Source organism: Pangasianodon hypophthalmus, chromosome 15 (genome assembly GCF_027358585.1).
Source record: "Pangasianodon hypophthalmus isolate fPanHyp1 chromosome 15, fPanHyp1.pri, whole genome shotgun sequence".
NCBI classification, from domain to species: Eukaryota; Metazoa; Chordata; class Actinopteri; order Siluriformes; family Pangasiidae; genus Pangasianodon; species Pangasianodon hypophthalmus.
In genome coordinates, this window is record NC_069724.1 from 21,235,889 (window position 1) to 21,261,790 (window position 25,902).

Genomic DNA, 25,902 nt, shown 5'->3' on the forward strand with positions numbered 1-25,902 from the left:
AAAAGAAAATGCACCGACACTGATGAGTTAAAAAGGACACGATCATGGGTTTTTGATAATAATTTTAATAATTACTTATCCGTTTTAACTAGATAATAGATGCAGTTTCGGAAGTAAACAGTGGAGTTTGAATGTTATTTTAGGTCTGTTAATGTAGAAGACATGTATAAAAATATATTAATATATATTTCCATATTCCATTATTATACTATGCAATATCTCTCTAAAGCTGTGGAATACCTCTTCGTACAAATGACGTTCTTTTAAAATAACTAATAACTATATAAGTCTTATTAAACATGAAGGTGCATGCACTGCAGCTGCAGAATGGCAGTGTGGCGTGCACGCGCATTGCTGAACTGCGCTGTGCGCGTTCACGACACGACTGTCGAGTGCACGGCGCCCCCAACCTTTAATATCCTCCTTATGCTACTCTACTCTGATGCAAAAAAATAAAAAATAAAAATAAACCACCAGCAAAGCAGCTCTGTGCACATAAATAAAGACACAATCCAAAATCAAACATGGAAGAAAAATACATCAATAGACTTTTATTCATTATTTTCTCTTTAAACAGTTTCTTGAATTGGTTTGCCTTGTATATTTTTTTCACACTCAGCAAGTTGTAAAAACACTCAGGTAGTGTGTATAAAAAAAGAGGGCACCACCAAAATAATGACGGTTAGTCCACACACACACACACACACATTTTCAAACATTTACATAAAATGTATTCTCTCTCTATAAGATTTCCAAATATGTGTACACATTTATATATAAAATACATTTTAAAAGTGATGGTTATTCGTTTAATATAGGGTCTTAACCACAATCTGTACTATTTGTTCTAGTTATTTTTCTTAGCAATGATCCATGAAGGTTTCATGTTTAAAAAGAAAAGTCGACTCGCAAAAGTCTTTCACAGAAAGACTAAGGAAAGGCAACAATGTAACGGACTACTGCCCTGCCTCTGCTCAAAAAGAGAGGAAGAGGAGCTGAATCGTCTTCCCCTGACTGGAGCTCAGAAGCAACACTGCTAACGAAAATGATTGTGCTTCAGCAGCATGAGCGCTAGTGACATACAAGGGCAGGAAATAAATTATCGCTGCTGAAAGAAAAAAAATAAAAAATAACAGCATTACCAATGTGATGTGTGCGTTAGTCTTACTCACAAAGCAAAAAGACACAATCCAAATAAAAATCATACTTCACCCACTATCAGAGGAAACAAACAAACAAACAAAAACGATATCCATTGACGGCAATGTAATGTGGTTCATTCAGACATCATCTCTGGGCTTTTGTCTGTTTGCAATCATCAGTCCCTCTGTGATCATCATGGCGTAATATGGCACAACAAAACTAAAAGTTAAGTTCTGCTACCAGACAGTCTTTTTTTTTTCCTTTTTGCTCTTCTTCTATGTACTTCAGTCCACTGCAAGCAAGAGCATGGCAGATCACGGGCTCATCGAACAGTCCATACTAAAATAACAGCCTCCAATCTTCGAGACGCATTACACCAAATGCTACAAAACAAAACAGTACAAACCAAGCGAGCATCCAAGGTCCTGGAGAGGCTGTTAAATAGTTTAATATCTTTACACTTTGTCAGAGTTCTGAGGCGAGTCTCCGACCGAGGACTAGGTCTGAGCACAGGCCTCACTGCTGCTCAAAACTCTGCTTCATCACACACTTAAAACAAATGAGCCAAGAAAGACAGCACATGAATGAGAAAAAAAAGAGGCAGACAAATTTTTACTAATACACAACATGTAAAAAAAAAAGATGAGAAGCATTTTGATGCTCTTGAGTCCAGTGAAAACAGAAATGGACAGATGAAAGAAGACAGACAGAGAGATGCAATGATGATCAGTATGTATAGTGAAGTTTAACAGGGACAGCGAGAGAGCGGAGAAAGCTAGCTCCAGAGGCCTGCGTAATTGCCATGTAGCCCCGAGCACAGAGGTCCACCGGCCACAAACAGCTTGGTTCCAGAGTCATCGTAGCAGTGTGTGTAGACGGCGTTGGGAAAGGAGCTGATATCTGAGAAATAGCTTCTCCACGTTTCGTCATGGTTCTAGGACACAAAGAAAAGAAAGAGGACAATGTTACTCGTGACCCTTATCCAAAATGTCCTGGAGGCTTCAAAACTATTCTTGATAGCTCAAATAACTCGATTTTGAACTCTGAGAATACCTTAATCAGAACTCATCATACAGGCTCAGGTTTATTTCGCATATCTAAGCTGCTTAAGTTGTTCACTTGTTAATGAAATGACTCGTTCTTCAAGTTCCTCAGTTTCAGAGAAGCATGTTTCAGTTTTCTTAAGAACAATTCTGCAAGCCAAGAACTGAGACTACCAGATTTGATCTTAAAATTCCATTGATTTGTTATTGTGTTAAAAGTGACAAAAGACAATCAGAGACAGAAACAGAAACAGACAGAGACAAAAACAGAGAGAAAAAGAGAGATAGAGGCCCTGTTCACACCCTACATTAACATGCATCTTGGGTAATCGGACTGTAAGTAGTCAGTGCTAAGTACGGGTGTGAACGGGGCCAAACGGGCCTTGAAACAGATTGTGATCCAATCCCTCAAACCACATTCGAAGGTGGTGTGGGGATGCATATGGCCACATCACATGTATAGTGTGAACACAGATGCATCTTGATGGACCAGCTAATTGACTGCATCACTGACCTAGATGGACAGTATGCAATCATTGCAAGACTGTTTGGAAATCGTACTCAATGGTAGAGCTTTCTGCTGCTAGGCTAATGGATAAAAACGATGCTATAACAGCATTGACGAAAGCAGCTGCTTTTTCTAGTTTCATTCGTCATCTCATCTCTCATTCATTTATAAGCTTCCTTAGCAGACCACGCACTTAAAATGTTTGAAACAGTTCATACAGATATGATTTGTGGCACATTTCTGCCTGAAACTAAATGCAGCGGAAGGCTGCTGTAATAAATGTACGTGACAGCCTTTCTCCAGTGGAAACGATGTATGAAATCTGATCACAAGTGGTCACTGGAGACTCGTTCATAATGCCAGGTGTGAACGGCTATGCGTCTCGGCTGTCCACTTGTGATCCCATCACCCAGGACGCATGTTAATGCCAGGTGTGAGCGGGGTGAAGAGAAAGAAAGACAGAGATAATCACACAGAGATAGACAGAAAGAGAAACAGACAGAGAAAGAAACATACTGACAGACAGTGAGAAAAGAGAGAGAGAAAAACAGAGAAAGAAAGAGAGACAGACAAAGAGAGGGAGAGACAGACCGAGAAAGAAAGGGGGAGAGACAGAGAGACAGACAAAGATGAGAAAGATGTCCCCCCCCCCAAAATGTTTAAATCATGTTCTAAATACTAATACTGTCAGTCTAATATTGTTAATTACTATTTAGGGTAATATATGTGGAAAAAAATGAAATAAAAACACAAAATAAAAATGCTCTGCAGTCTAATCAGTCATGTAATGTTGACGAGAATGTCCTCCTAGAAGGCAAGAACAGCCATAGAATTTCACCATGCCCAGATTTATGCCTAAGAAAGAAACAATGTGAATCTATGTCTATGTCTGTATTACGTATGCACATGCATATGTATTACATAAGATTATAATACAACAAACAGCTCTGTACCAGCCAGCCTCTCCCCGTGGTGAGCTTGAGGATGCCGTCTGCAGGGGTCTTCCGGTACCCGCCGGGTGAATTGGATGGACCATCAAGGAAACGCTGAGCCCTAATGTCGTAGAAGAGCAGGGAGCCTTGGCCTGTGCCTACTGTCACTATGTGCTCGTAGAAGCTGACGGAGCGAATTCCTGTTCACACATTACACATAGACAGCATTTAGTGATGACATAAAGACTCTGATAAGAGAGAGTGAATGAATAAGAACGATCGTGGAACGTACCACTGCCACGTTCTCTGGAGCTCACAGACTTTATGTTTTGGGAAGACTGCCGAGGATCAAGGAAGGACACGTGTGCCTGGGAGCCGACCGCATACACAGACCAGTCCAGTCCATACGCCAGGCACACGTTCTCCTTGCAATAAGGAAGCTTCGTAGAGAGCTCCTGAAAACCAAGAACAGCATAATAATAAGAATGAGATATTTACATGTTTACAGGTATAAACGTAGGAGAGGGCTATGATGCAGAAAGAAGAATACTCTACCTTACACAGGTTGTCCTCTGCCTTCCATAAATGAAAATATCCATCTAGAGAAACAGCACCTAGCTCCTGATAGAACAAAAGCAATGTATATTTAAAAAAATGCTAAAACATCATTTACATAAATTATAAATCAAGTAGAAGTGATGAGGACGGAGACTGACCTTATGGCTGTTATTGAAGGCCAGGGCACGCACTTTGCAGTTATACGGGTGGGTGTACTCTTTAGGGATATCTTTAAGGGCACGGTGGGAGATGTGGGCGTAGCTGGGGACCCCTTCCTCAACCTGCTGTTTCTCTGCTAGACTTAGCACCTCTTCAGAGACCTCCCACAGACCCATGGAGCCATCCCGAGAACCTAACATAAAACACACCAATGAGAAAAGATTTGATATGGGGTCGACAACACAATAAAACAGATAATGCATCACAGAATGTCAGAAGAATGTATTGGCCTGGGAAAACTCAAATTTCGACAAAAAACATTTCAGACTTTCTTCAACTGAAATATGTTTCTCTTCTGCATGCATCTTAATCATGAGTCTCAGCACTTTAAATGTTCTAATCCCTGAAAAGTCAAAAGGGACAAAACTGCATTTGAAGATGTGATTCGAACTGCGGCACAGGAGCATCACAGACACTGACAGTCTATCTCTGATTACACACTGAACTGATTATGCTTGACATTCACTGTGTGAGAAAAATCACACTTAGCTTAGGAAGGTTAGAAAGCACAGATTTTTTTTTATACCACATATATTCTAAATATTTTATATGTTATATATTTATTATACCTTTCAAAAAATAATTATTCAAAACAGAGACTGAACAGCACCTACTTAACTTACATTGCAACACACGGCCATGATTAATAGTTAGATTTCGAGCAAGCATTACATTTTCTTGACTGAGATTTAGTATCCTGTTGAAACACTGAACAATGGGCCTCATTTATCAAGCTGAATACGAACGGGGTTTATGCGTAAATCATTTGTACGCATAAATCATTGAGTTTACACAAGAAACTCGGTATTCATAAAAATCCCGTAAATTTGAAGGGGGGAAAAGAAAAAAAAAAAAAAAAAAAGTGTATCCCACTTATGCTCCTGAGTGTGTGCAAATTTACACTTAAGACTAACTAATGTAAATCTTGACTCGATCGACATCAAATCATATAATTTGCAAGAATGACTTTACTTTTACATATGGAACATACTGGCAAGTTTAAGTTGCTTATTTTTATGATGTTTACAGCATTTAGCAGAAGCCCTTATCCAGAGCAATTTATACAAGTGCTTTGGAGTCTCTATCAAAAACACCTCCTCATGCTAGTTCACAAGGTCAGGGACCAAGGCCAAGAATACCATCAAGAACATGTTAAACTCAGTCATTTTATATTATTGGCATTAATTAAAGAACATGTAAAATAAAGAAACCAACACAAACCTATAAATTAAGAAAAATCAAACGAATTATTCAATTAGAACAAAAGAAATCCCGCTGTATAAACAGAGAGGATTTGCCGGTCTGTCTGTGCAGAGCTGTAAGCCGTAAATAAATGCCTCAGCTGATAGAAGAGTTAGCACCTGCTATTTATTATTAATATTATACACCGATCAGCCACAACATTAAAACCACCTGCCTAATATTGTGTAGGTCCCCCTTGTGCCACCAAAACATCTCGTCGCAGCATGGACTCCACAAGACCTCTGAAGGTGTGCTGTGGTATCTGGCACCAAGACGTTAGCAGCAGATCCTTTAAGTCCTGTAAGTTGTGAGGTGGGGCCTCCATGGATTGGACTTGTTTGTCCAGCACATCCCACAGATGCTCAATCAGACTGAGATCTGGGGAATTTGAAGGCCATATCAACACCTTGAACTTTTTGCTATGTTCCTCAAACCATTCCTGAACAATGTTTGCAGTGTGGCAGGGCTCATTATCCTGCTGAAACAGGCCACTGCCCTTAGGGAATACTCTTGCCATGAAGGACTGTACTCGGACTGCAACAATGTTTAGGTACGTGGTACGTGTCAAAGTAACATCCACATGAATGCCAGGAGCCAATGTTTCCCAGCAGAACATTACCCAGAGCATCACACTGCCTCCGCCGGCTTGCCTTCTTCCCATAGTGCATCCTGGTGCCGTCTCTTCCCCAAGTAAGCGATGCACACGCACCCGGCCTTCCACTTGATGTAAAAGAAAACGTGATTCATCAGACCAGGCCTCCTTCTTCCATTGCTTCATGGTCCAGTTCTGATGCTCACATGCCCATTGTAGGTGCTTTCGGCGGTGGACAGGGTCAGCATGGGCACTCTGACTGGTCTGCAGCTACACAGCCCCATATGCAGGAAGCTGTGATACAGTGTGTGTTCTGACACCTTTCTATCATATCCAGCATTAACTTTTTCAGCAATCTGTAATACAGTGACTCTTCTGTGGGATCAGACCAGACGAGCTTGCCTTCACTCCCCACACGCATCAATGAGCCTTGGGCGCCCATGACCCTGCCACCAGTTCACCGGTTGTCCTTCCTTGGACCATGTTTGGTAGGTATTAACCACTGCATACCAGGAACATCCCACAAGACCTGCTGTTGTAGAGATGCACCGACCCAGTCATCTAGCCAAAGTCACCCAGATCCTTACACTTGCCCATTTTTCCTGCTTCCAACACATCAACTTTGAGAACCAACTGTTCACTTGCTGCCTAATATATCCCACCTCTTGACAGGTGCAAATGTAACAAGATAATCAATGTTATTCACTTTGCCTGTCAATGGTTTTAATGTTATGGCTGATCAGAGCATATATATTTTTTGCATAGTAGTGATTCAATATAATTTCCACTTCTGCCTTTCAGGGTTTACCCTAAAAATCATTTCGAGTCAAAATAAAGTCCACTTCTGCCTTTTGGTGCTCCCAGAACAGGGAGTTTTGTGGCTTTCAATAAATGCAAATGAGTTGCGTGGAAACACACTTTGCACTTTATGGGTGATCAACATCTGCATGCAAATACGGAGAAAATCAGCCTTTCCAAAACTTGTATATCTGTCCAAAATTATTTTGTTTGGTTTACGCAAATATTTACACACAACTTTAACTGTTGGGAATTAATATAAAATGTTATTTTTATCTTGGATTTGCTAGAAGCGACGTATAAAGAATGGGGCGCAGATCTTCGTGGACTTTGCGTCACTGTATACATTTGCATTACTGAGCAGCTTACTTAAAGGAGGCAGCTCAGAGCTTAGTGAAGCTGGCTTCTTAACACTGCAGATAAATGTTGAGGAAAAATTGGTTACAGTTGACTAGCCGTCATAATCATATACAAACAATAAGCATTCGTAACCTGTGAGCTGTTAAGTACATGTCAGCACAAACAGTGCTGCAGGCAGCGGTTATTTTTTACTCAAAAAAGGCCACGGTCAGCTATTAGCTGCTGTTCTTCATTTTCTCCGGTACATAGATTTGCTGTATGAAGGATTAAATCTGCCGGGCAAGCAGCCATTAAACAGGCTGAATGCAAGCCTGTTACCTGATACAGCCATGGTGTCACTGATCCAGGCAATGGAAAAGATCCAGTCATTGTGACCATCCTGAAAATAAAAAATAAAAAGGAGTAATATTTCTCATTCTAATTAAGCTTAAATAAAATGCATAAACAGGTAACATAAAATTCGAACATAAATTTTTCATTTAGCATTTGTCGATAAAGAAAAACTGTAAGATGTCGACTAAAGACAGACTCACATCGCCGACGCAGACGGGGTCAAGTGTGGGCAGTCGATAGACAGCCAGGCTGTTCGGGTTATCTCCTCCGGTGGCCAGTAGGGTGCGTGAAGGGTTGAGCTCGATGGCGTGGATGCCACAGCCCTGCTGGGCATCCAGTCCACCAGCTAATCCTGGGTTTTGAAAGACCGGGTTGCCTATCACACCCATGCCCAGGGAGCCTCCGCCCTGTCCCTCTCTGTCCTTCAGCATCGGGATCCGGGTAATCTGGCCCGTGAGCACGTCTACCACAAACAGCTGAACAAACAGAAAACAAATCAACTTTCAGTATTCTTTTGGTAAAAAAAAAAAAAAAAAAAAAAAAAAAACAATTATAGTGACAAATTTCAACAAAATACATCAAATACTGTGACAAAAATGGAGGAGCTAAGAAGTGAGGACAGGAAGTAAGACAAAAAAATAAAGAGGCGCAGTAACAGAATTGAGAATCATCCTAAATGTTACACTGATTATCATCTAGCGCTGCTTTCCCAGATTTGCATGTTGCCGGAAATGGGAATATTCAAATCTCACCGTGTTGCACTTGGTCCCGCACACCACCTGACGCTGATTGAGCCACTGAGAGGCAAACACCTTGTTGAGGCAGCCCAGGGAGAACTCGCGCTCTCTGAGGATTCCTGGGATGCGCCCTGCTGCGAAGCCACGCAAGCTGCGCTGGAACCCCCACTCGTGCTGCTTCTGTGGACGAAATTCCCGTCCGCGGATGGCGGACACCATTGACTGACGGCCCTGCCACCACTGCTGGGCATGACGTGATGAAGAGGATACACGGGCACGCTTATACACAGACTGGCACCAATCAAGCTGTCAAGGGGGAAGATAAAGACATGGTTAGTGAGCCTTTATCCTCCATTAATGAGCTTCATTCATATCACACCTTCGTTTAATCCAATGAATATTTTTACAGCAATGTGGCAAACACTAAATAAACTTGTAACAAAAACAGATGGCGTTAACAAAATTTTAACAAGAGGCAACTGACTGCTATACAGCAAGTAAACAATTTACACATTTAGGGTAAATAACTGCCTAAAATAAGATATCATTAACATTTTGAGCAAACCTAAACCTAGTGGTGTTGAAACATTACTTTTTTTTACTTGAACATTCTATAAGAATGGGTAAAGCTTGAGACCTAATTCATGTGATCATGTACTAGTACACACTGACCAAAATAACCAACAACAGGAGCTGATATGGGAAGAGCGAAATATATAAATATATATAAATATATAAGCTCAGTGTATGGCGCAAAGTTATACAACATACTACACAACTATATATTATACAGACAGTCCCTTAAAGGTGTGTTATTTAAGATTAGTCTTTTTCTTCAAGATTAGGGAAAAAATGGTTAGGTGGATTCGACATATGAATGATTTGTGCCCATGTCCACGAAGCTCCGCCCCCAGGATCTTAGGTGGCCCATATAGTGTCTATAAAATGATTGACAGGAGGTGCATCCAAACACAAACAAGTATTCTGGACCGGATGTCAGTTTTCCAAACGTGATTTCTCAACCACGTAATAAATTTTTTGCAAGGGCTTAACCCATTTATTGTATTTAATTTTTTTTTTTTCAATTTAAGTTACTGGTACAAGTAAGGAAATTAAATATATACATATCAACCATTGCACCTTTTAGCTTTGTATTAAGAAGATATCACACAGTTCCACGTTTATGTAAAAATACCATATTCATGTGTTATTCAATCATTAGACAAGAACATCTTTAACATTTAACAGTTAACTATCTTCATTAATGATGCCACCGAAATACGTATTTTTGACCATTTTTGGCCGAAATAACATTCTGAACCTATAAAGATTAAACAGATTTACAATTAAGTCTCAAATCTAACACTTTACAAATAACGTTAATGGTGGTGATGATCATTAGACAGTGACTGTGATGCGCTCAAACACTGAGCAGCAGCAGAACAGTGAAAATGTCGCCCACATGATCTTTAGACAACCGATTTGTAAAAGGACTATATATCGAAAATGTACTGTTGTGGGTATTTTTCACTGTTCACTGCACGTTTCTGCAGAATCACTTAAAAATGTACCATCCCGCTGAGTTTTTGTGACTGCAAACAGTTAGGATTGCACAGCTGGTACAATTAAATCATTTATCAGGGAAGCAGGGAAAAATAAATATTGCACAAGCTCCTATCTTCCAAAACTAGTAAAGCAAATCCACTCATTGTGCACATATCCTCCTTACTGACCTATATCCAAGCAGCCAGGTGAGAATCTTAAGCATGCTTTTAAAAATATTAAGCATGCTGTAAAAAAAAAAAATTTAAATTAAATAATTACTTAATTACTTAATTATTAAATAATATATATATATATTTATATACGTACACAGATGAACGTAATGAACGTGGTCTAATCCCAGTATGAGTGTGTATAATGTGCTGCCACGTGGAACATCCAGTCAATAAACAACTAAAAGGGCTCAGGGTGGCTTTGAGACATTTTTTCCCTCTTCTGCAGACACCAGTTACTGAAAATGCCAGCGCTACAATGCCAGAGCAAGCAGTCTGTGATGAAGTCATATGCAGTTCATTTGAAAGCACTTTTACAGTACAAATAAAAAGATATTTGTGGTTACATCACTGTATGTCGAGTCTGCAAGACAGTGAGTAATCAAAAAAATCCACACTCAGTGTGTGTGTGTGTGTGTGTGTGTGTGTGTGTGTGTGTGTGTGTGTGTGTGTGTGCGCGTGTGTTTTCTGCCACAAAACACCACTTGTGAAAGAAGCATGAGCTCTCAGGAGGTTATCAGGTGATTACTGATGGGCAGTGTCTCCCTTTTAGTTTAAAAAAAAAAAGAAGTTATAGTGTATAGAACGTGACAAATAGCCAGTGGTTCAGAAGAAACCCTGTGATGATGACGCCCTTTGAACACAAACAAAACAAAAATGCAACCGGAGTGGAGATTCCAGTATTTGGATAAAGGGCTATATCTCTGTATTGTGTCTGTAACATACTTGCATATTTTGTACATCCATTTTTTTTTTGTACGTTCTCTGCTTATTTTGTACACCCCTTTTGGCAAATTCTTGTCCATATTTTTCTTATTCATTTCTGATTTCTTTTTTATTTAGTATTTAAATGCACAGTCTAAAGAGGAGTAGCAGGTTTTCATTTCACTGCAAGTTATGTACTGTATATAACTATGTATGTGACAATAAAAATCTTGACTCTTGAATCTTGAGACCAAACAGAATTTCCCAGATAACTCCAGTGTGCTGAATTCGGCTGCTAATTTTTATGACTAGAAACAAATACACCCACACACTTACGTGGCTGAACATCGCAGAAAAGGGTGTGACATTTGAAAGCTTCTGGTACAGCGTTATGTTGGTCCAAAATTGCACTTGTCTCACCTCTTAATGAGAGTTTTAGCTTAGATATAAAAACAAAAACCATCTTCCTGATTTCAATTAGGCTTCAGGATTTTAGGCTTTACAGCTATTAAAAGTCATTCACTCACTAGCCTCTCTTTTAAAGTTAATTGCAGGGGTGTAACGATACGTCATGACACGATGCAAGAATGTGACGATGTGCATCGAGGAAATGTGCGATATCATCATTCTATTAATTATGGATTTAATGAAGGGGTCCAAATCTACACAATCAGAACAGTTAAAACATATAAAGAACATGCTGGTCACATGATCGCGTTCTTCCATGGAGAGCCTGCGAGAATCACCAGCACTTGTGAAGTGACTGATAGCCCGATAGCTCCGGATTGCAACAACCAACACGCATTATATATTATACTTTATGATCATGTTATAACGGTTAAAAAGTAGCTTTCGAACAACACCATCTCCACGCTTCTGTGATCTACGCTGCTGAGAAAGAGGCTGCTGGAATCTGCCATTTTAGCCGACTTTGGAGCTCTTTTTCTGCTACGGAGCTCATTATGTTTCAAGTTCCTGTACCAAACACTTTGTTTATTCAATCAAAATCTTTGGAATTTTTTTTTTTTTTTAACATTTATTTTTAAGGTATGGTAAACCTGTAGTACATTTTGTTTACAATATTAAACTTTTTTTTACTTTATTTAGTTTTACGCAGACAAACCTGCACAATGTTTTGTATTGTTTATGAGTCATAATTCTTCTTCATTCAAATTTCCTGAGAGTCGAATTGAATCGACTCCTGAACGCGATATCGTGAATTGAATAGTGACCGGAGTGTATCGTTACACCCCTAGCAGCTTGTCATGCAAAGCAAAAGTCCTCAGTCTTGAAGAAAACCTACTGACTGTTACAAAGTACTGACACTGGAGACTCCTTCCTTAAATGTTAAATGTGTTAAAAGTGTCTCCTTACAGAAAACTTTGTCATATCAACAATTAGATGAATTTTTGTGTTAAATATATAACTTTGAGTCAAAACAGTGTCGATTGAATGTCACAGTAAAGTGGTGAGTGTTTTTAGGAACTTAAACTTTAGGAAGTACTTCACAAATATTCCAACAAAAACAAATGTGTTTCAGGGTGGACTTTCACTTTAAAACAGACTTAAACATAGTAAAAAATGGCTCAATTTCCCTCTTCATGTCTTTTTTTTTTGGAGGGGGGATAAATTAAAGATCACTGATTCACAAACACAACATTTACAAATCTAAAGATCACCACTGAATTTATACCAAACTAGCAGGTTGTAATCAACACTAAACCTAGCTAACGTTAGCTAGCCACCACCAATTATCTGAGAATGACCTGAAAAAAGCCCACATATTATTCCTTGCTCAGCTTTTTTTTTTTTTAAAGCTCTAGCTAGCTAACTACAGAGCTAACTCAGCAGCTTTATTATTTATTAACTAGCTTCTCAGGTATGTTAGCACGTTAACCTAGCTAATCAGGGTCAGAGGTGTTAGCCTAGTTACATAACCTTTAGCTCAGGTATTAAGCGTTGGATTCACTCGAGGTGTCGCTTTTACATGAAGAGTCGGTTATGTTTAAATGTATTTATTTTTAACTTGTCCACAAGCATTCAGTGAATTAGGAGAATGCCCGAATAACACTCTAGAGCTAGCTAGCTAGCCAGCTAGCCGGTCACTGTTAGCAACAGGACAAGGAAACTCGTTGTTATTAGTATGGTGTAGATAAATTGGTCAGTTTTAGCTGTGTGTTTTCAGCTAATAAACGTCTTTAGAGAGCTGTCAGTTAACGGTAAGCCAGGTTATAGTTTACAATAAGCAGCTAAAAACAGCGCTAATGCTAGCTAGCTAAACAGCGCTAATGCTAGCTGCGCTATCCAGTAGCCCGGTTTAGCCGAGACCTACCTGTTGTTCCTTGAGCTCCCCTGCCTTCCTTTTCCTGCTAACTGTTTTTCTCGCCATAATCCGACACACACAGGTCCCTCACCCACATGGAGGGCAGTTCGGGCGACGCTGGGAAGTGGGGCATATAACGGCGCTGGCGGCGGAGGGGTTTATTTAAGTGATGTGGATGTTAATGTCCTCTGAGGCCTTGTGTCAACTAGCCCAGTTGCTATGGCTGAAATGTTTGTGCTTCGTTACTCACTCCTCCCATCGTTGTGACGTCATCGCCCTCTGGTGGTGTTTTTTTTTCTATTCAAACGTCATCACCAACGGCAGCGCCGAACGTTATTCAGGTCAAACGTCAGCAAAAAAAAAAAAAAACTAAATAAAGGTCTCCCCATCCGTATTGAGATAAATCCCGCTCATTGGCTGACAGCTTGCACTGATGTACATGCCTCGCTCTGATTGGACAATTCATCGTCGAGGACCAATTATTAACCAATCGTAGAGTTGAAGGCGGGTCATTTCTTTTAATACAGGTGGGAAAGAGACACCGTGCGTAGAAGGCTTACATGTGCATTTCCCAGTGTTTACCACAGTGATAGATGTATTCATTTAAAGGAAAAGGAAAGGAATGGGATGTTCATAAAGCACATATGGATGTGATGGTCAGATGTCCACAAACTTTTGACCATATTGTGTGTGTGTGTGTGTGTGTGTGTGTGTATATATATATATATATATATATATATATATATATATATATATATATATATATATACACTCACTGTCCACTTTAATAGGAACACCTGTACACCTGCTCATTTATGCAGTTATCAAATCAGAGAATCATGTGGCAGCAGTGCAATGCATAAAATCATGCAGATACAGGTCAAGAGCATCAGAATGAAGAAAAAGTGTAATCATTAACCGTGGCATCGATGTTGGTGCCAGATGGGCTGGTTTGAGTATTTTAGAAACTGCTGATCTGGGATTTTCACACTCAATGGTCTCTAATTTTTATACAGGAAAAAAAGAAAAAAAAAACATCCAAGCATGGCGAGAATGGCCAGACTTTTTCAAGCTGACAGGAAGGCTACAGTAACTCATATAACTACTCTTTACAACCATGGTGAGCAGAAAAGCATCTCAGAACACACAATATATCAAACCTTGCGGCGGAGGTTACAACAACAGAAGACCTTAGTCTTAGTCTTAGTTATTAGGGTCCACTCGTGTAACCCAAGAACAGGAAGCTACAGTGGGCACAGACTCACCAAAACAGGATAGGTGGAAATTTAAAATAAAATAAAATTAAAAAAAAAAATCATCACCTGGTCTTTTTCCAGTCTAATTTTCTATAACAGCAGCTTTGACAGTAGTGGCAGCTGTAAGACAAATCACATTTATATTAATGCGCTCGTTCTCCATATGGTGAGCTTTCTGTTAAGAAATATTTATCTGAAATTTATGGAAGGAGTCTCCAGTGTCAGTGCTTTGTAACGGTCAGAAGTTTTCCTCCACAGGAAAGTCTTCAGGACAGGACACCCTTTGCACTTTCTTGGTTTCTCTGTAACATGACAAGCTGCAGTTTTTTTCTTTCATGTTCAAGAGAGAGAAAAAAGGGAGTCTGATGAGGGAACGACTGTTTATGAGTGACAACAGGAGCTAACTGGATTTGATTAAATATATCTATAAATGAATAAAAAGTATAACTTCTTGTTCTTTGAAACCTCAATTTTCCATAGAGCCAAGAAACTTGCCCCGTTAGATTTAATAGAGTTTATACATCGGCCTCCATTATGCCAAGATGGAGCTTTCCAATCAATAAATCTTATTTCTAGGTATTGAAGTTGCAGAACTGCTCAGCAATACTCTTAAAGATACTATCTGATAAAACACTGGTTGTCCTGATGAATAAACATTATGAGAAAACAAATATCCTGAGTACATTAAAGGAATATTCCAGTGCATTTCAAACTAAACCTATATTAACAACCTCGAGCACAAGTGATAAAGGTCAGGTTTCGCTACTAGTTCCCTAAACGATAGCACAAGAGCTTCTTTTCTCTTCTCTTTTCTTTTCTTCCCTTCCATCATATTAATGAGAAATCCAGTGTAGAAGTAATGGAGACAGCAAACATCTGGAATCAAAGTCCCAGAATGCAATGCAGCTATACGGTGCAGTTGTGCTGACTTGGCTCGGCTAGTTACTGTACATGATGATTAGCGCGAGCACGTTAGTGTTTAGCAGCGGTATTAGCATGAAAGTTGATGCTGTGGAAGTTTGAGCAGAGTGTACAGACAAGGAGCTGAGAGAGCTGGACAGACTAAAGCGCCGCTGCATCAACCTCAAACGGCATTGTGGGTAATATAAGAAACCATTGACCAAAGTTAAAATAGACCAACATGTTGATGAAAATTTAAATAAATAAATAAAGTCAACTTGACTTGCAAAACAAATCTTGGGCGTCACTGAATTCTAAAATCCAGGGTGGATTTTTTCCTTTAAAGCAACTATAGCAAACAAAAAAAAAAAAATGTGAATGGTTGTGTCTGAGCATTTGAGTGTACATTTCATATCCTCGAGATAATGGCAAAGAATTTCCAAGTCTTTATTACAGATTGAAGGTGTCAGTGTATCTTGAACAAATTTAAATACGTTTATATTAATATCTGTGATTCTTTGTGCCTTTTCAGCCTTGCAAGTCATTTGTACGAAGAAGCATTGACACACATAAATATTGCATTTCCAGGAACACACCAGTTTCTCTTTCCATTCCAGTGTAAAAGCTGTTCGGCTGCAGTTTTCCATTCTCACGTTTTTCGTCTCATTTCTCTCAATGCACTGTGGTCATTAGTTCGGTTAACGCAGTTCCTATAGCAGAGGGCAAATAAACCAGATCTCTAACAAAACGGCTGTTTTTGCTTTTTAAACAGCTGAACAGATGAACATATGATTAAAATGATGTACAGCAGAGACAGGTGGAAGAAAATCAAATGAAAGCCAGGCGGTAGCAAGAACAGAAAGGGCACTTCAAGGTCTCTGGTCAGACATGGCATGTGTACGAGCGAGTATTAAGTTCTCATGACTTATGAAAGACATAGCAGCGCTGTAGCTGTGAGTCCATTTCTTGTGGAATCGCGCTCCCCTTGCACTCCTCTCAGGCCCGTGTCCTAGGCACCGCCCCACGTCCGCCTGTTTCTACGGTGATGGTGAAAGAAGGACGGCTCAGTGTCCTCTTGCCCACAATCACACAAAGATCACTTAATAGGGTCAGAGCTGAGGTCGGATGAATGGTCCGATCGAACCCTACCTTGAAGAGCATGGTTTTTTTTTTGTTTGTTTGTTTTTTTTTATGGGATATGTGTTCACTTGTCCGGTCTCAGACACCCTCACTACACTCCTTCCTCTGCTGCTCTTACTCACACACTCCCCCCTACCTCTCTCCCTCTCCCTCTCTCTCTCTCTCTCTCTCTCTCTCTCTCTCTCTCAGTGGACGCAGTATTGAGGAGTAAAGGAGGGGCGGATCAAGGAGGAGACACTGCTCTGGTTCAGCTTGCAGCCGCACGAGCCATTAAGTCCTCCAGAGCTTTGTCCTGGTCATTATTGTGCACTAAAAGGACCTCTTTAATGGTGTCTCTCTCAAAGCCCATCTCACTGAACCGAGACATCAACTGGAGAAACTGCAGAGCCTGAAAGAGGAAAGAAACAACACAGTTAATATTGCGAGTGCACACTTTTAAAACTCTCAGATGTCTTTGAGGTGCAAGTATATACCTTAAAAGAGCTACATTATGTCCACTTTATGTACATACCAAAAGTTACAAAAGACACTGTTCAGCGTATCAACCAGTGACGAGTCTTTGTACACTGAAAAGTACAGCTTACCACCTTTTTTACCAGCGTGTAAACAAAGAATAAAACACTTTGGGAAGTGCTGTTATAGGATAATAAATCAGTGATGGAGTGATGTGATGTGGCCCGATGCAAACTGGAGTTACTTTTGTCATCCTGAAGCTTATTACTTTCTTATAGCATCATGTCCTGAAGTGTTTTATTCCTCTCATATAGCAGCACTTTGCCAACAATAACGATTTCTTAATTATTAAATAAAGACATGCTATACTTTTCATCAGTTTATGGTTAGGTTTAATATCTGTAAAACACGTTTTCGGGTTACTTATCAGATTATCAGGTTATTTGTATTGCAGAAAAATGCTGTAGTTCCTTCTCTTCATATTTTTCGCAGAGCATAGTTTACAGTCTGTTCTGCTTTGCATCATTAACTGTGAAATAATCCAGATTGCTGTCATTTCGTGTTGTCTGTTCATTAGCGAGACAACACTGGAACGGATGGAACGGATTCCGTCACATAGTATCAGAGCATTTTTTTTATGAGTATGCGTAAATGAGCATGCTGTCAGACTGATACTGTACCAGTTTCTCTAATGATGTATCCTACACTGCCAAAATTTCTATTTTTTGTAGTTACCAGATTTTGTACAGTGTAAACATACTCGCTATGAAATGACTGCAAGTACACAAATAAACTGGTTATCCACAAAGGTATTTTATCTTTTTTGCACTAAATCCTTTGTGTACAAGTGTGACAACAGACAAACCTTTTCCTCTGAGCACTGGTACATTTCCAAACATTCTTCCACCGCTGTGGCGTCAAAGCCTCGCTCACACAGTCGACTGTGGACAAAAAGATACTCCAGCACCTGAGAATGGAGGACAAATCCTTTAGAAATCAGCCACAATAGCAAAACAACAAAGTTTTTTTTTTTTTTTTTTCCACTGACTAAACCAGGGATAGGATCCCATACATGAATCACTTCCTGTTTACTGGAGCTTTCGAAAAGCTGAACGTAAGCCAACCTGTTCGACGTTCTGCCCTTGTCTCTGCATGGCTTTGAGGACGCCTTCGTAAGAGTAGCCCATGCCTACTACCGTCTCCACACACTGACGCTCGCTGGGAGAGAGACTGACCAGGGCTCCACTCACAGGTGCCGGGTACGAGGGAGGACCAGCCGCAGGGATCGACTGAGAGGATAGAGAGACAAACAAATCAACTTTAACTGATAGTAAACCTACGTTCACATTATCAGGTGGCAAATAACTTGAGGTGCTTCATATGGTCATGGTATGGTATGGTATCAACTACACAAAGCTTCTAAAGCTAACTAGTTAAACACTAATTAAATAATGCACTAATTGGTGTGAAAGTTGGTTGTTTGAATTACAAGGTACATGCTTGGCTTCATACTAACTTCATTCCCTGATTAGCAAAGCAAGCCAACTCTCCTAGCTGCATACAATCACCAGAGGCACCAAATTTAATGTGGATGTACATGACAGATGAAACCACGGTTACATGTAAAGTTATAAATTGGGAACTGAAGAAATGTCACCACACGCTGTAGGATTGGTCCAAGGAATCATCTGAGTCAGTGTTTGTCACAGACGTGAGAAAATTGAAATTCAAATGTCGCTTTTTTGCTGAAATTGTGGCTCTGTTTCATGATAGAAGCAAAAGATCGTCTATCAAACGTGGTCATTTGCTAGGTTGAAGTTTGTAGTCAGACTACACCAATGATACAGAGAAGAAACGACAATTCTTGCCCAGTACCTGCTTTGGTGTGCCATTTGGTGCGCCATTTGGTGCATGGCCTGGTAACTCTACAGGTAGTGTAGAACTGGTATGTGGTGTGGATCTCAGCAGGGATAGTAGAGTACCATTGGGTAAGCTTCGTTGTGGGGCTGCTGGATATATAGCGAAGGGAGGGTCTGAGGGGGAATCTCCTGGGTCCGACAGCTTGGGAAAAGTCAGTGAGCGAATGTTACAGGGGCGTTCAGCATCGATCTGTCCCCTGGAGGTTACCACACCACCAACACCTGCTTGCTCCAAGTCCAGCAGTCCCACCAGGCCGTTGGGTTTATGGAAGATACCCACTTTGGCCTGCTGAGGTGGTGCACCACTGTCTTCTGCACCAGTGCTTTCAGGAGTCGAGACAGACACTGATGTCTGCGGCTGGCTCTGGAGGATGCTCCGGAGCTCCTCTTTGTCATCCAGAGTTTTCAGCTCCAGCTTGTCGAAGGGGTCCTCCTCCCGCTCAAAGTCGGCTAGATTGAGGCTCTGAGGTGCAGGGTTGCTGGCTACTGGTTGTGCTGGACCGAAGCTCGGGGCCGGGAGCGGGGTCAGGATAGCGTTGTGCCGTAGACCTGCCAGGACCGGGTTCAGCGCCGGTGGGAGGAGGTCCTGCTCCTCAGCGGGACGGGCTTTCTTTCCACCAGCCAAGCCAGCATCACTGTCCTGTACGGCAGCCTGTCTGTCTTTTTCGCTTTCTGCCCGGCTGGATTCGGCTTCCTGAGCCTCAGCAGCTCGCGCCTTGGCCACTTCGTCCCCCCAGCGCACACTCAGCTTCTCTAGACCGAAGTCATACTGTTGGAGAGACAATGTGATATGATCAGCTACAGAAATGTTACCCAAACACTTTAGGAATTAAACTTTACATATGGGAAAAGAAATAAAGAAAACACTTTGAATTTTTTGAATTTGAATTTTTCTGTTTTTGTTTTGATAACTTTAAAAGAGAGGGAAAAAAAGGCTTCTGTTTCATGTATCCACAACTTTAAAAATAACTATGAACAGATAAAAATTTTTAAAATGTGTACAAAATTTAAAATGCAATCATTAACAACCTGTTGTGGTATAAGAGGAATAAAACACTTTGGGACGTGATGCTATTGGAAAGTCGGGGTGGTGATTATAACGCTGCTTCTTATGAGGCTGCATTCTCACCACTCCACTGTTGATTATTTTCCTATAAATGCACAACTTTAAGCATTTATTCCTTATATGTTGCCCAGATCGAATGTTAAGCATAAGCTACTGTTATTAATCACTTAAGCAAAAATAGACATTAGAAACAAAACAAAACCTTCATGAACATTATCATTTCTCTCAGATGTGTTGGCAAGTTACTGATAAAAAGCTCGATATAACTAAAATGACACTGGCATTTACGTAACCACTTCCTTGATTAGTTATCTATCAACTTGTTAATGGAACGCGCTGCAGCAGTTTTGCGAAACACCTTGACTCACTGTCATCAGCCGTTTATTGTGTAACAAAAACAGGAGCCAAACTAACCTGCATCTCCGATAGCAAAGCGTTACAGTCGGGCAGACAGAAGCCAATGGGCAGACCCACTTTTGCCGGGCAGCGAAACTTCTCATTGAGCTTGAAAGGAACATCATCAAGGTAGCTGACAGGTCCTAGATATGAAGATGATAAGGGGAGAAAGTAGGAGAAGAAAATAACTAAACAGCCAAAAAAATCTCACAGTGAGAGACTGAGAGCTCGGTAACTCACCATTGTTGTGGAGATCTGATCCAGACTTCCTCGCAGCCATTTAGAGTATCTAAAAAACAGAGTGAAAAGACAACGTTTCAGAAATTCAACCTAAAAGTCAGACTCGCAGCCTTAGATCATGTGTATCAGAAACACACTATGACCATAAAAGTCACCAATAAAGAGCCTCCTTTATCAAACAGGATACAAATAAATTTACTTGTCAATCATTAGCCAGAGCATTTTACACAAAAAAGATTTTCAGGAAAATTTTGTTAGTTTGGAAAAACCTTTGTATCATATGTTCACTCCTGAGTTTGTGTAAATTTACATAAAAGGATATTCACTAATACGAACACCAAATGATCTTCAAATCGTATACATGACAATGATTTACTACAATTTATAAACGCATTAAGATGCTAAATCACTTATTTAATTCAATTAATTATTCAGTTAAATAATTATTATTAATGATTAAAGACTTGAAGGAATGCAATCCAAAACGAACCCACAAATTACGACAAATATGACTCACCATTCCATTACCATCAAACTAGTGAATTTTTATCTTGCGAACATTTCACTGGCTGATTAATAATAAGCTGATTGTCATGTCAGCCTAGCATTTAATAATAATAATTTTTTTAAAAAATCATAAATTGGTTGACGTGCGCATTTGTAAACACCCTGGACAGAAATCAAAAGCTCATCAGTCCCAAAGTTCACAGGTGCTGGTTGATCAGAATCCAAACCCTGCTGCATAAAGATATACGACTCTACACAGATGTGTTACTCTATACAGATCAACATCAACTACAAAAGAAGTTCTTAGAGTTATTACACTTTTACACCTAATAGACTGATCACTTAAATTGTATGAAGTTAAAATGATGATAGCTAAGTAACTTAAAAACCTAATATGAATAACGAGAGCCTGTGAAGGTAATAGGGTACAGAATATTTTGAAACTTTTAAGTCTGTGTTACGGGTTTGGTTGCTGTGGAGGAATAAAAATAAATATAGTGGTACGCATTTGCCTAATGTGCCTAATATTTGAATAATTGGGTCTCGTCCATTATTGTGCTGTGATCATAAACCCTGCTGCACAAAGATACCACTCTACACAGATGTGAGGTTTGGGGACCTTCAGGAGTTTGTAGTGTATAATGGAGTTTAAAATAAGAAGAGCTAAATAATTTTAAAAAGAAAGTATGATTAATGTACACAGAGTACACAAAAAAACACAAGAAAAATGATTTTAAAATGCTACAAAATCTTCTGAATATTTTAAGACAGTATAACTGGTTTGGGTTTTACGGGAGGAAGCTCTCAAGGCAATGGAAAATGCACCACACGTCTCACCACACATATCAGCGGCACGTTTTCAGTGATGTATACAGTACAATCACTTTCACACATCTGCAGCACTACTTGCACTACACTGTATGGTGTTTTTTTTTTAGCCATATTACACAAGTCTATGTTCATGAAGTTAAAATGATGATAGTTAAATAACTTAAAAACCTAATATGAATAACGAGAGCCTATGAAGGTAATATAGTACAAAATATTTTGAAACTTTTAAGACAGTGTAACAGGTTTGGTTTCTGTGGAGAAATAAAAATAAATACATAAATGTGGTACACATTTGCCTAATGTGCCTAATATTTGAATAATTGAGTCTCGTCCATTAAATATTTGTGCTGTGATCATAAGGGGATCTGTCTGTTTTTTTAACAACTGAAGAAGTCCATAGTTGCAAAAACATTTAAAATCCCTGATGTAAATAAATAACATCTATACAGTGTGGTCATAAATTTACATACACCTTGCAGAATCTGCAAAATATTTATAATTAAAAAAAAATATTACAAGTATCATTAAAAATGTCCCAAAAAAAAAAAAAAGGACAACTGAGAGACACAAACACAACTATTACAAAAGGTGCAAACATTCACTGATGCTCAAGAAGGCAACACACTACATTAAGAGCCGGGGGGGTGTAAACTTTTGAACAGGATGATCGGTGAACATTGTTATTCTTTTGTTTAAAGATCTTTTTTTTTTCCATTTAGTGCTGCTCTTCAGCAGCTATATAAGACATTTACATGTTTCCCAGAAGACAAAATAATAACAATGTACACCGATCATCCTGATCAAAAGTTTACACCCCCCATTGCCTTCTTGCGCATCAGTGAATGTTTGCACCTTTTGTAATAGTTGTGTTTGAGTCCCTCAGTGTGAAAAGATGGATCTCAGCATCGGAGAGCCACTGTTGGAAAGGAGTCAAATATGCAGAAGATGCTGGAAAAGAAAAGAATGTGCAGGAAACGGAGGATTTTTCTGAAGAACAGTGGGCAGTTTAACTGCTCAGGGTGAACAAGGGACTCATGAACAACTATCACAAAACATAAAAACAGTCGCTGATCATCTAAATAACAACATAGTATTAAGAATCAGGCGTATGTAAACTTTCGGACGGGTTCATTTGTGTAAATTCAGTTATTATTGTGTCTTGTGGATTATATCTAAACATCTGTGATGTGAAATAGCTTATTCAGGGCAGTAGTAAATAAAAAAATAAAATGATATTTTTATGATACCTCTTATTATTTTTTTTATCATTATTATTAACATTTTGCAGATTCTGCCAGGTTTATGTGAACTTATGAGCCCAACTGGAAATTGCACTCAGCTGAGGCAGATCAGGTTAATGAAATGTATAAGTTTTTAACTCTCAGATACTGGAGATCCAGGTCACTGGGAGGGATCTCCAATAGCGAAAGTGATAACAAACCCTAGTGAGTCACTATGTAGCTTGTTTACGTGACATAAGAGGCCAAATCATCACAGGTTAGCTAGCCAAGCTGGTTCCACTTGTTCCTTTACATATATAGCTAGGCAATTCCATTACTCTCAGGACTAAAATAAACATTAACACATCACTACCAAAGCAGGTAAATAAAATATCACTTTTAAAGTTAAAACCGTGTCAAAGACCAAAACGGACAACAGCTGACTTTCTGCCTTTTGACTCGAAAGCGAAGTCCAAACTCGCTAGCTATCATCCAGGCCTGTGGGTTATGTTTTACTACCCATATTCCGACCAATCCCGAGTCTCGCATTCCGATTGGCTACACCACGAGCATTTTCCTCGCGAGCGTGAACTACTGGCCAATCACAGCGCGATATGACTTGCCACGCGCAGATTGCGGAAATGACCCGAATACAGGTAGGTTAAAGCACTAACACTGCAGGCCTACATAGAAGGCTCGCTAACTAACAGTAGCACCTTCACTTCCTCCGCCACCGCCCCTGACTCCAACTGTCAGCGTAGCATTAGCAGTTTGTTTTCAGTACCTGCTCTGTCTTTAGTCGCCAGTAAATCCGTTTCAGCCTTCTTCAAACATACAACTTCCAAACAAACCTCTCCAGTCGCGAATATTATTGAAAGCGAAATATATTTCCTGCTTCATCGCGGGACGCCATCTTGGGTTTGTGTACCTCCCCTTCTCTGGTTCCTGCTTGAGGACACGCCCCCTGCGTGATTTTCAACCAATCAACGGAGACCTATTCAGAACGTTATGTGGCTCAATAGCAGAGCTCATTGGTTAAACATTAGCTTAGGTGAATCAGTATAAATTATAATCCAGTCTTATTTATTGCCTACAATGTGAAGTTCTCAATATTCACTAAAAATACAAAAAAGAAGTAGACTTACTTAATTAATTCTATTAATAAAAATTACGTTAAGACAGTCATTCTATAGATTTACCACTAGGTGGAGCCATTTCATCATAGTCAGTCAGTGCTAAAAGAAAAAAAATATTCTAACAAAAAATTGAAATACTAAATTAATAGATAAATTAGATGTTAAGCAAATATAGTCTATTCATAAGACAATTAATCTCTTTTATTTGTCTCTTTTGTAGCCTACACAGGAATATCAGCCTAGTTCAATATACACTGCCATAACATTAAAACCACTGACAGGCAAAGTGAATAACATTGATTATCTTGTTACATTAGCACCTGTCAAGAGGTGGGATATATTAGGCAGCAAGTGAACAGTTGGTTCTCAAAGTTGATGTGTTGGAAGCAGGAAAAATGGGCAAGTGTAAGGATCTGGGTGACTTTGGCTAGATGACTGGGTCGGTGCATCTCTACAACAGCAGGTCTTGTGGGATGTTCCTGGTATGCAGTGGTTAATACCTACCAAACATGGTCGGTAGGTGGCCATGATGCGTGTGGGGAGTGAAGGCAAGCTCGTCTGGTCTGATCCCACAGAAGAGTCACTGTATTACAGATTGCTGAAAAAGTTAATGCTGGATATGATAGAAAGGTGTAACAACAACACACACTGTATCACAGCTTCCTGCATATGGGGCTGCGTTGCTGCAGACCGGTCAGAGTGCCCATGCTGACCCCTGTCCACCGCCGAAAGCACCTACAATGGGCATGTGAGCATCAGAACTGGACCATAGAGCAATGGAAGAACGTGGCCTGGTCTGATGAATCATGTTTTCTTTTACATCAAGTGGAAGGCCGGGTGCGTGTGCATCGCTTACCTGGGGAAGAGACGGCACCAGGATGCACTATGGGAAGAAGGCAAGCCGGCGGAGGCAGTGTGATGCTCTGGGTAATGTTCTGCTGGGAAACATTGGCTCCTGGCATTCATGTGGATGTTACTTTGACACATACCACGTACCTAAACATTGTTGCAGACCGAGTACACCCCTTCATGGCAACAGTATTCCCTAATGGCAGTGGCCTGTTTCAGCAGGATAATGCGCCCTGCCACACTGCAAAAATTATTCAGGAATGGTTTGAGGAACATGACAAAGAGTTCAAGGTGTTGAAGTGGCCTTCAAATTCCCCAGATCTCAGTCTGATTGAGTATCTGTGGGATGTGCTGGACAAACAAGTCCGATCCATGGAGGCCCCACCTCACAACATACAGGACTTAAAGGATCTGCACAAGGGGAAGCTACACAATATTAGTCAGGTGGTTTTAGTGTTACGGCTAATCGGTGTATATGTGAAGCTCTTATTTATAATGAACGGAGTAAAATAAAATAAATAAAGTAAAGTAAAATCCTCAATCCACTTTTGGTCATTGCCCTCGACATTCACGAGAATGATACAAAAATAGTAATGGACCTAATTATTACTGATAATAAAAAATGATGTTTCTTTAAGTGAATAAGTGAAATAAGTTATTATAGGGATTCACCACTAGGGGGCACCATTGAGGCCTGGAAATCAACAAGCAGTATAACCCA

General features: G+C 39.9%; 2 protein-coding genes and 1 long non-coding RNA gene across 4 annotated transcripts; 1 reads left to right on the forward strand and 2 right to left on the reverse strand.

Annotated features, from left to right (window-relative positions):
* Nucleotides 1–525: 525 nt before the first annotated feature.
* Nucleotides 526–13,540, reverse strand: dcaf12 (DDB1 and CUL4 associated factor 12). Of its 2 annotated transcripts, none has more exons than XM_026929151.3 (9): nucleotides 13,278–13,539; nucleotides 8,481–8,771; nucleotides 7,929–8,204; nucleotides 7,714–7,774; nucleotides 4,343–4,536; nucleotides 4,182–4,247; nucleotides 3,919–4,081; nucleotides 3,648–3,826; nucleotides 526–2,077 (listed from the first exon to the last, which is right to left on the reverse strand). In XM_026929151.3, the coding sequence occupies exons 1-9, from the start codon at nucleotides 13,332–13,334 to the stop codon at nucleotides 1,919–1,921; spliced, it is 1,446 nt and encodes a 481-aa protein (XP_026784952.1). In that variant the 5' UTR covers nucleotides 13,335–13,539; the 3' UTR covers nucleotides 526–1,918. The 2 variants fall into 2 exon arrangements, with proteins under 2 accessions (XP_026784952.1, XP_053096395.1); XM_053240420.1 differs by lacking the exon at nucleotides 526–2,077 and adding an exon at nucleotides 2,084–3,549 and having other exon boundaries at nucleotides 13,278–13,540.
* A 2,307-nt stretch (nucleotides 13,541–15,847) lies between these two features.
* Nucleotides 15,848–24,148, reverse strand: ubap1 (ubiquitin associated protein 1). The gene is made up of 7 exons (XM_026929205.3): nucleotides 23,981–24,148; nucleotides 20,639–20,687; nucleotides 20,417–20,541; nucleotides 18,893–19,705; nucleotides 18,142–18,306; nucleotides 17,883–17,984; nucleotides 15,848–16,952 (listed from the first exon to the last, which is right to left on the reverse strand). Exons 2-7 carry the CDS (start codon nucleotides 20,676–20,678, stop codon nucleotides 16,812–16,814), a joined length of 1,386 nt encoding a protein of 461 aa, XP_026785006.3. The 5' UTR covers nucleotides 20,679–20,687; nucleotides 23,981–24,148; the 3' UTR covers nucleotides 15,848–16,811.
* Nucleotides 21,780–22,527, forward strand: LOC128320515 (uncharacterized). Its single transcript, XR_008304035.1, has 2 exons — nucleotides 21,780–22,012; nucleotides 22,236–22,527. It is a non-coding gene; the product is annotated as an uncharacterized LOC128320515 (long non-coding RNA).
* Nucleotides 24,149–25,902: the final 1,754 nt, after the last annotated feature.

Coding starts and splice junctions, on each gene's coding strand:
- dcaf12 (XM_026929151.3), bottom strand. CDS start 13,334: ATGGCGAGAAAAACAGTTAGCAGGAAAAGGAAGGCAGGGGAGCTCAAG. Junction 8,205..8,480: donor GCGGGACCAAGTGCAACACG/GTGAGATTTGAA, acceptor CTGTTTGTTCAG/CTGTTTGTGGTAGACGTGCT. Junction 4,248..4,342: donor CCTTCAATAACAGCCATAAG/GTCAGTCTCCGT, acceptor TTGTTCTATCAG/GAGCTAGGTGCTGTTTCTCT.
- ubap1 (XM_026929205.3), bottom strand. CDS start 20,678: ATGGCTGCGAGGAAGTCTGGATCAGATCTCCACAACAATG. Junction 17,985..18,141: donor AAGGGCAGAACGTCGAACAG/GTTGGCTTACGT, acceptor CTCCATTCTCAG/GTGCTGGAGTATCTTTTTGT. Junction 16,953..17,882: donor ACCAGTGCTCAGAGGAAAAG/GTTTGTCTGTTG, acceptor TTCCTCTTTCAG/GCTCTGCAGTTTCTCCAGTT.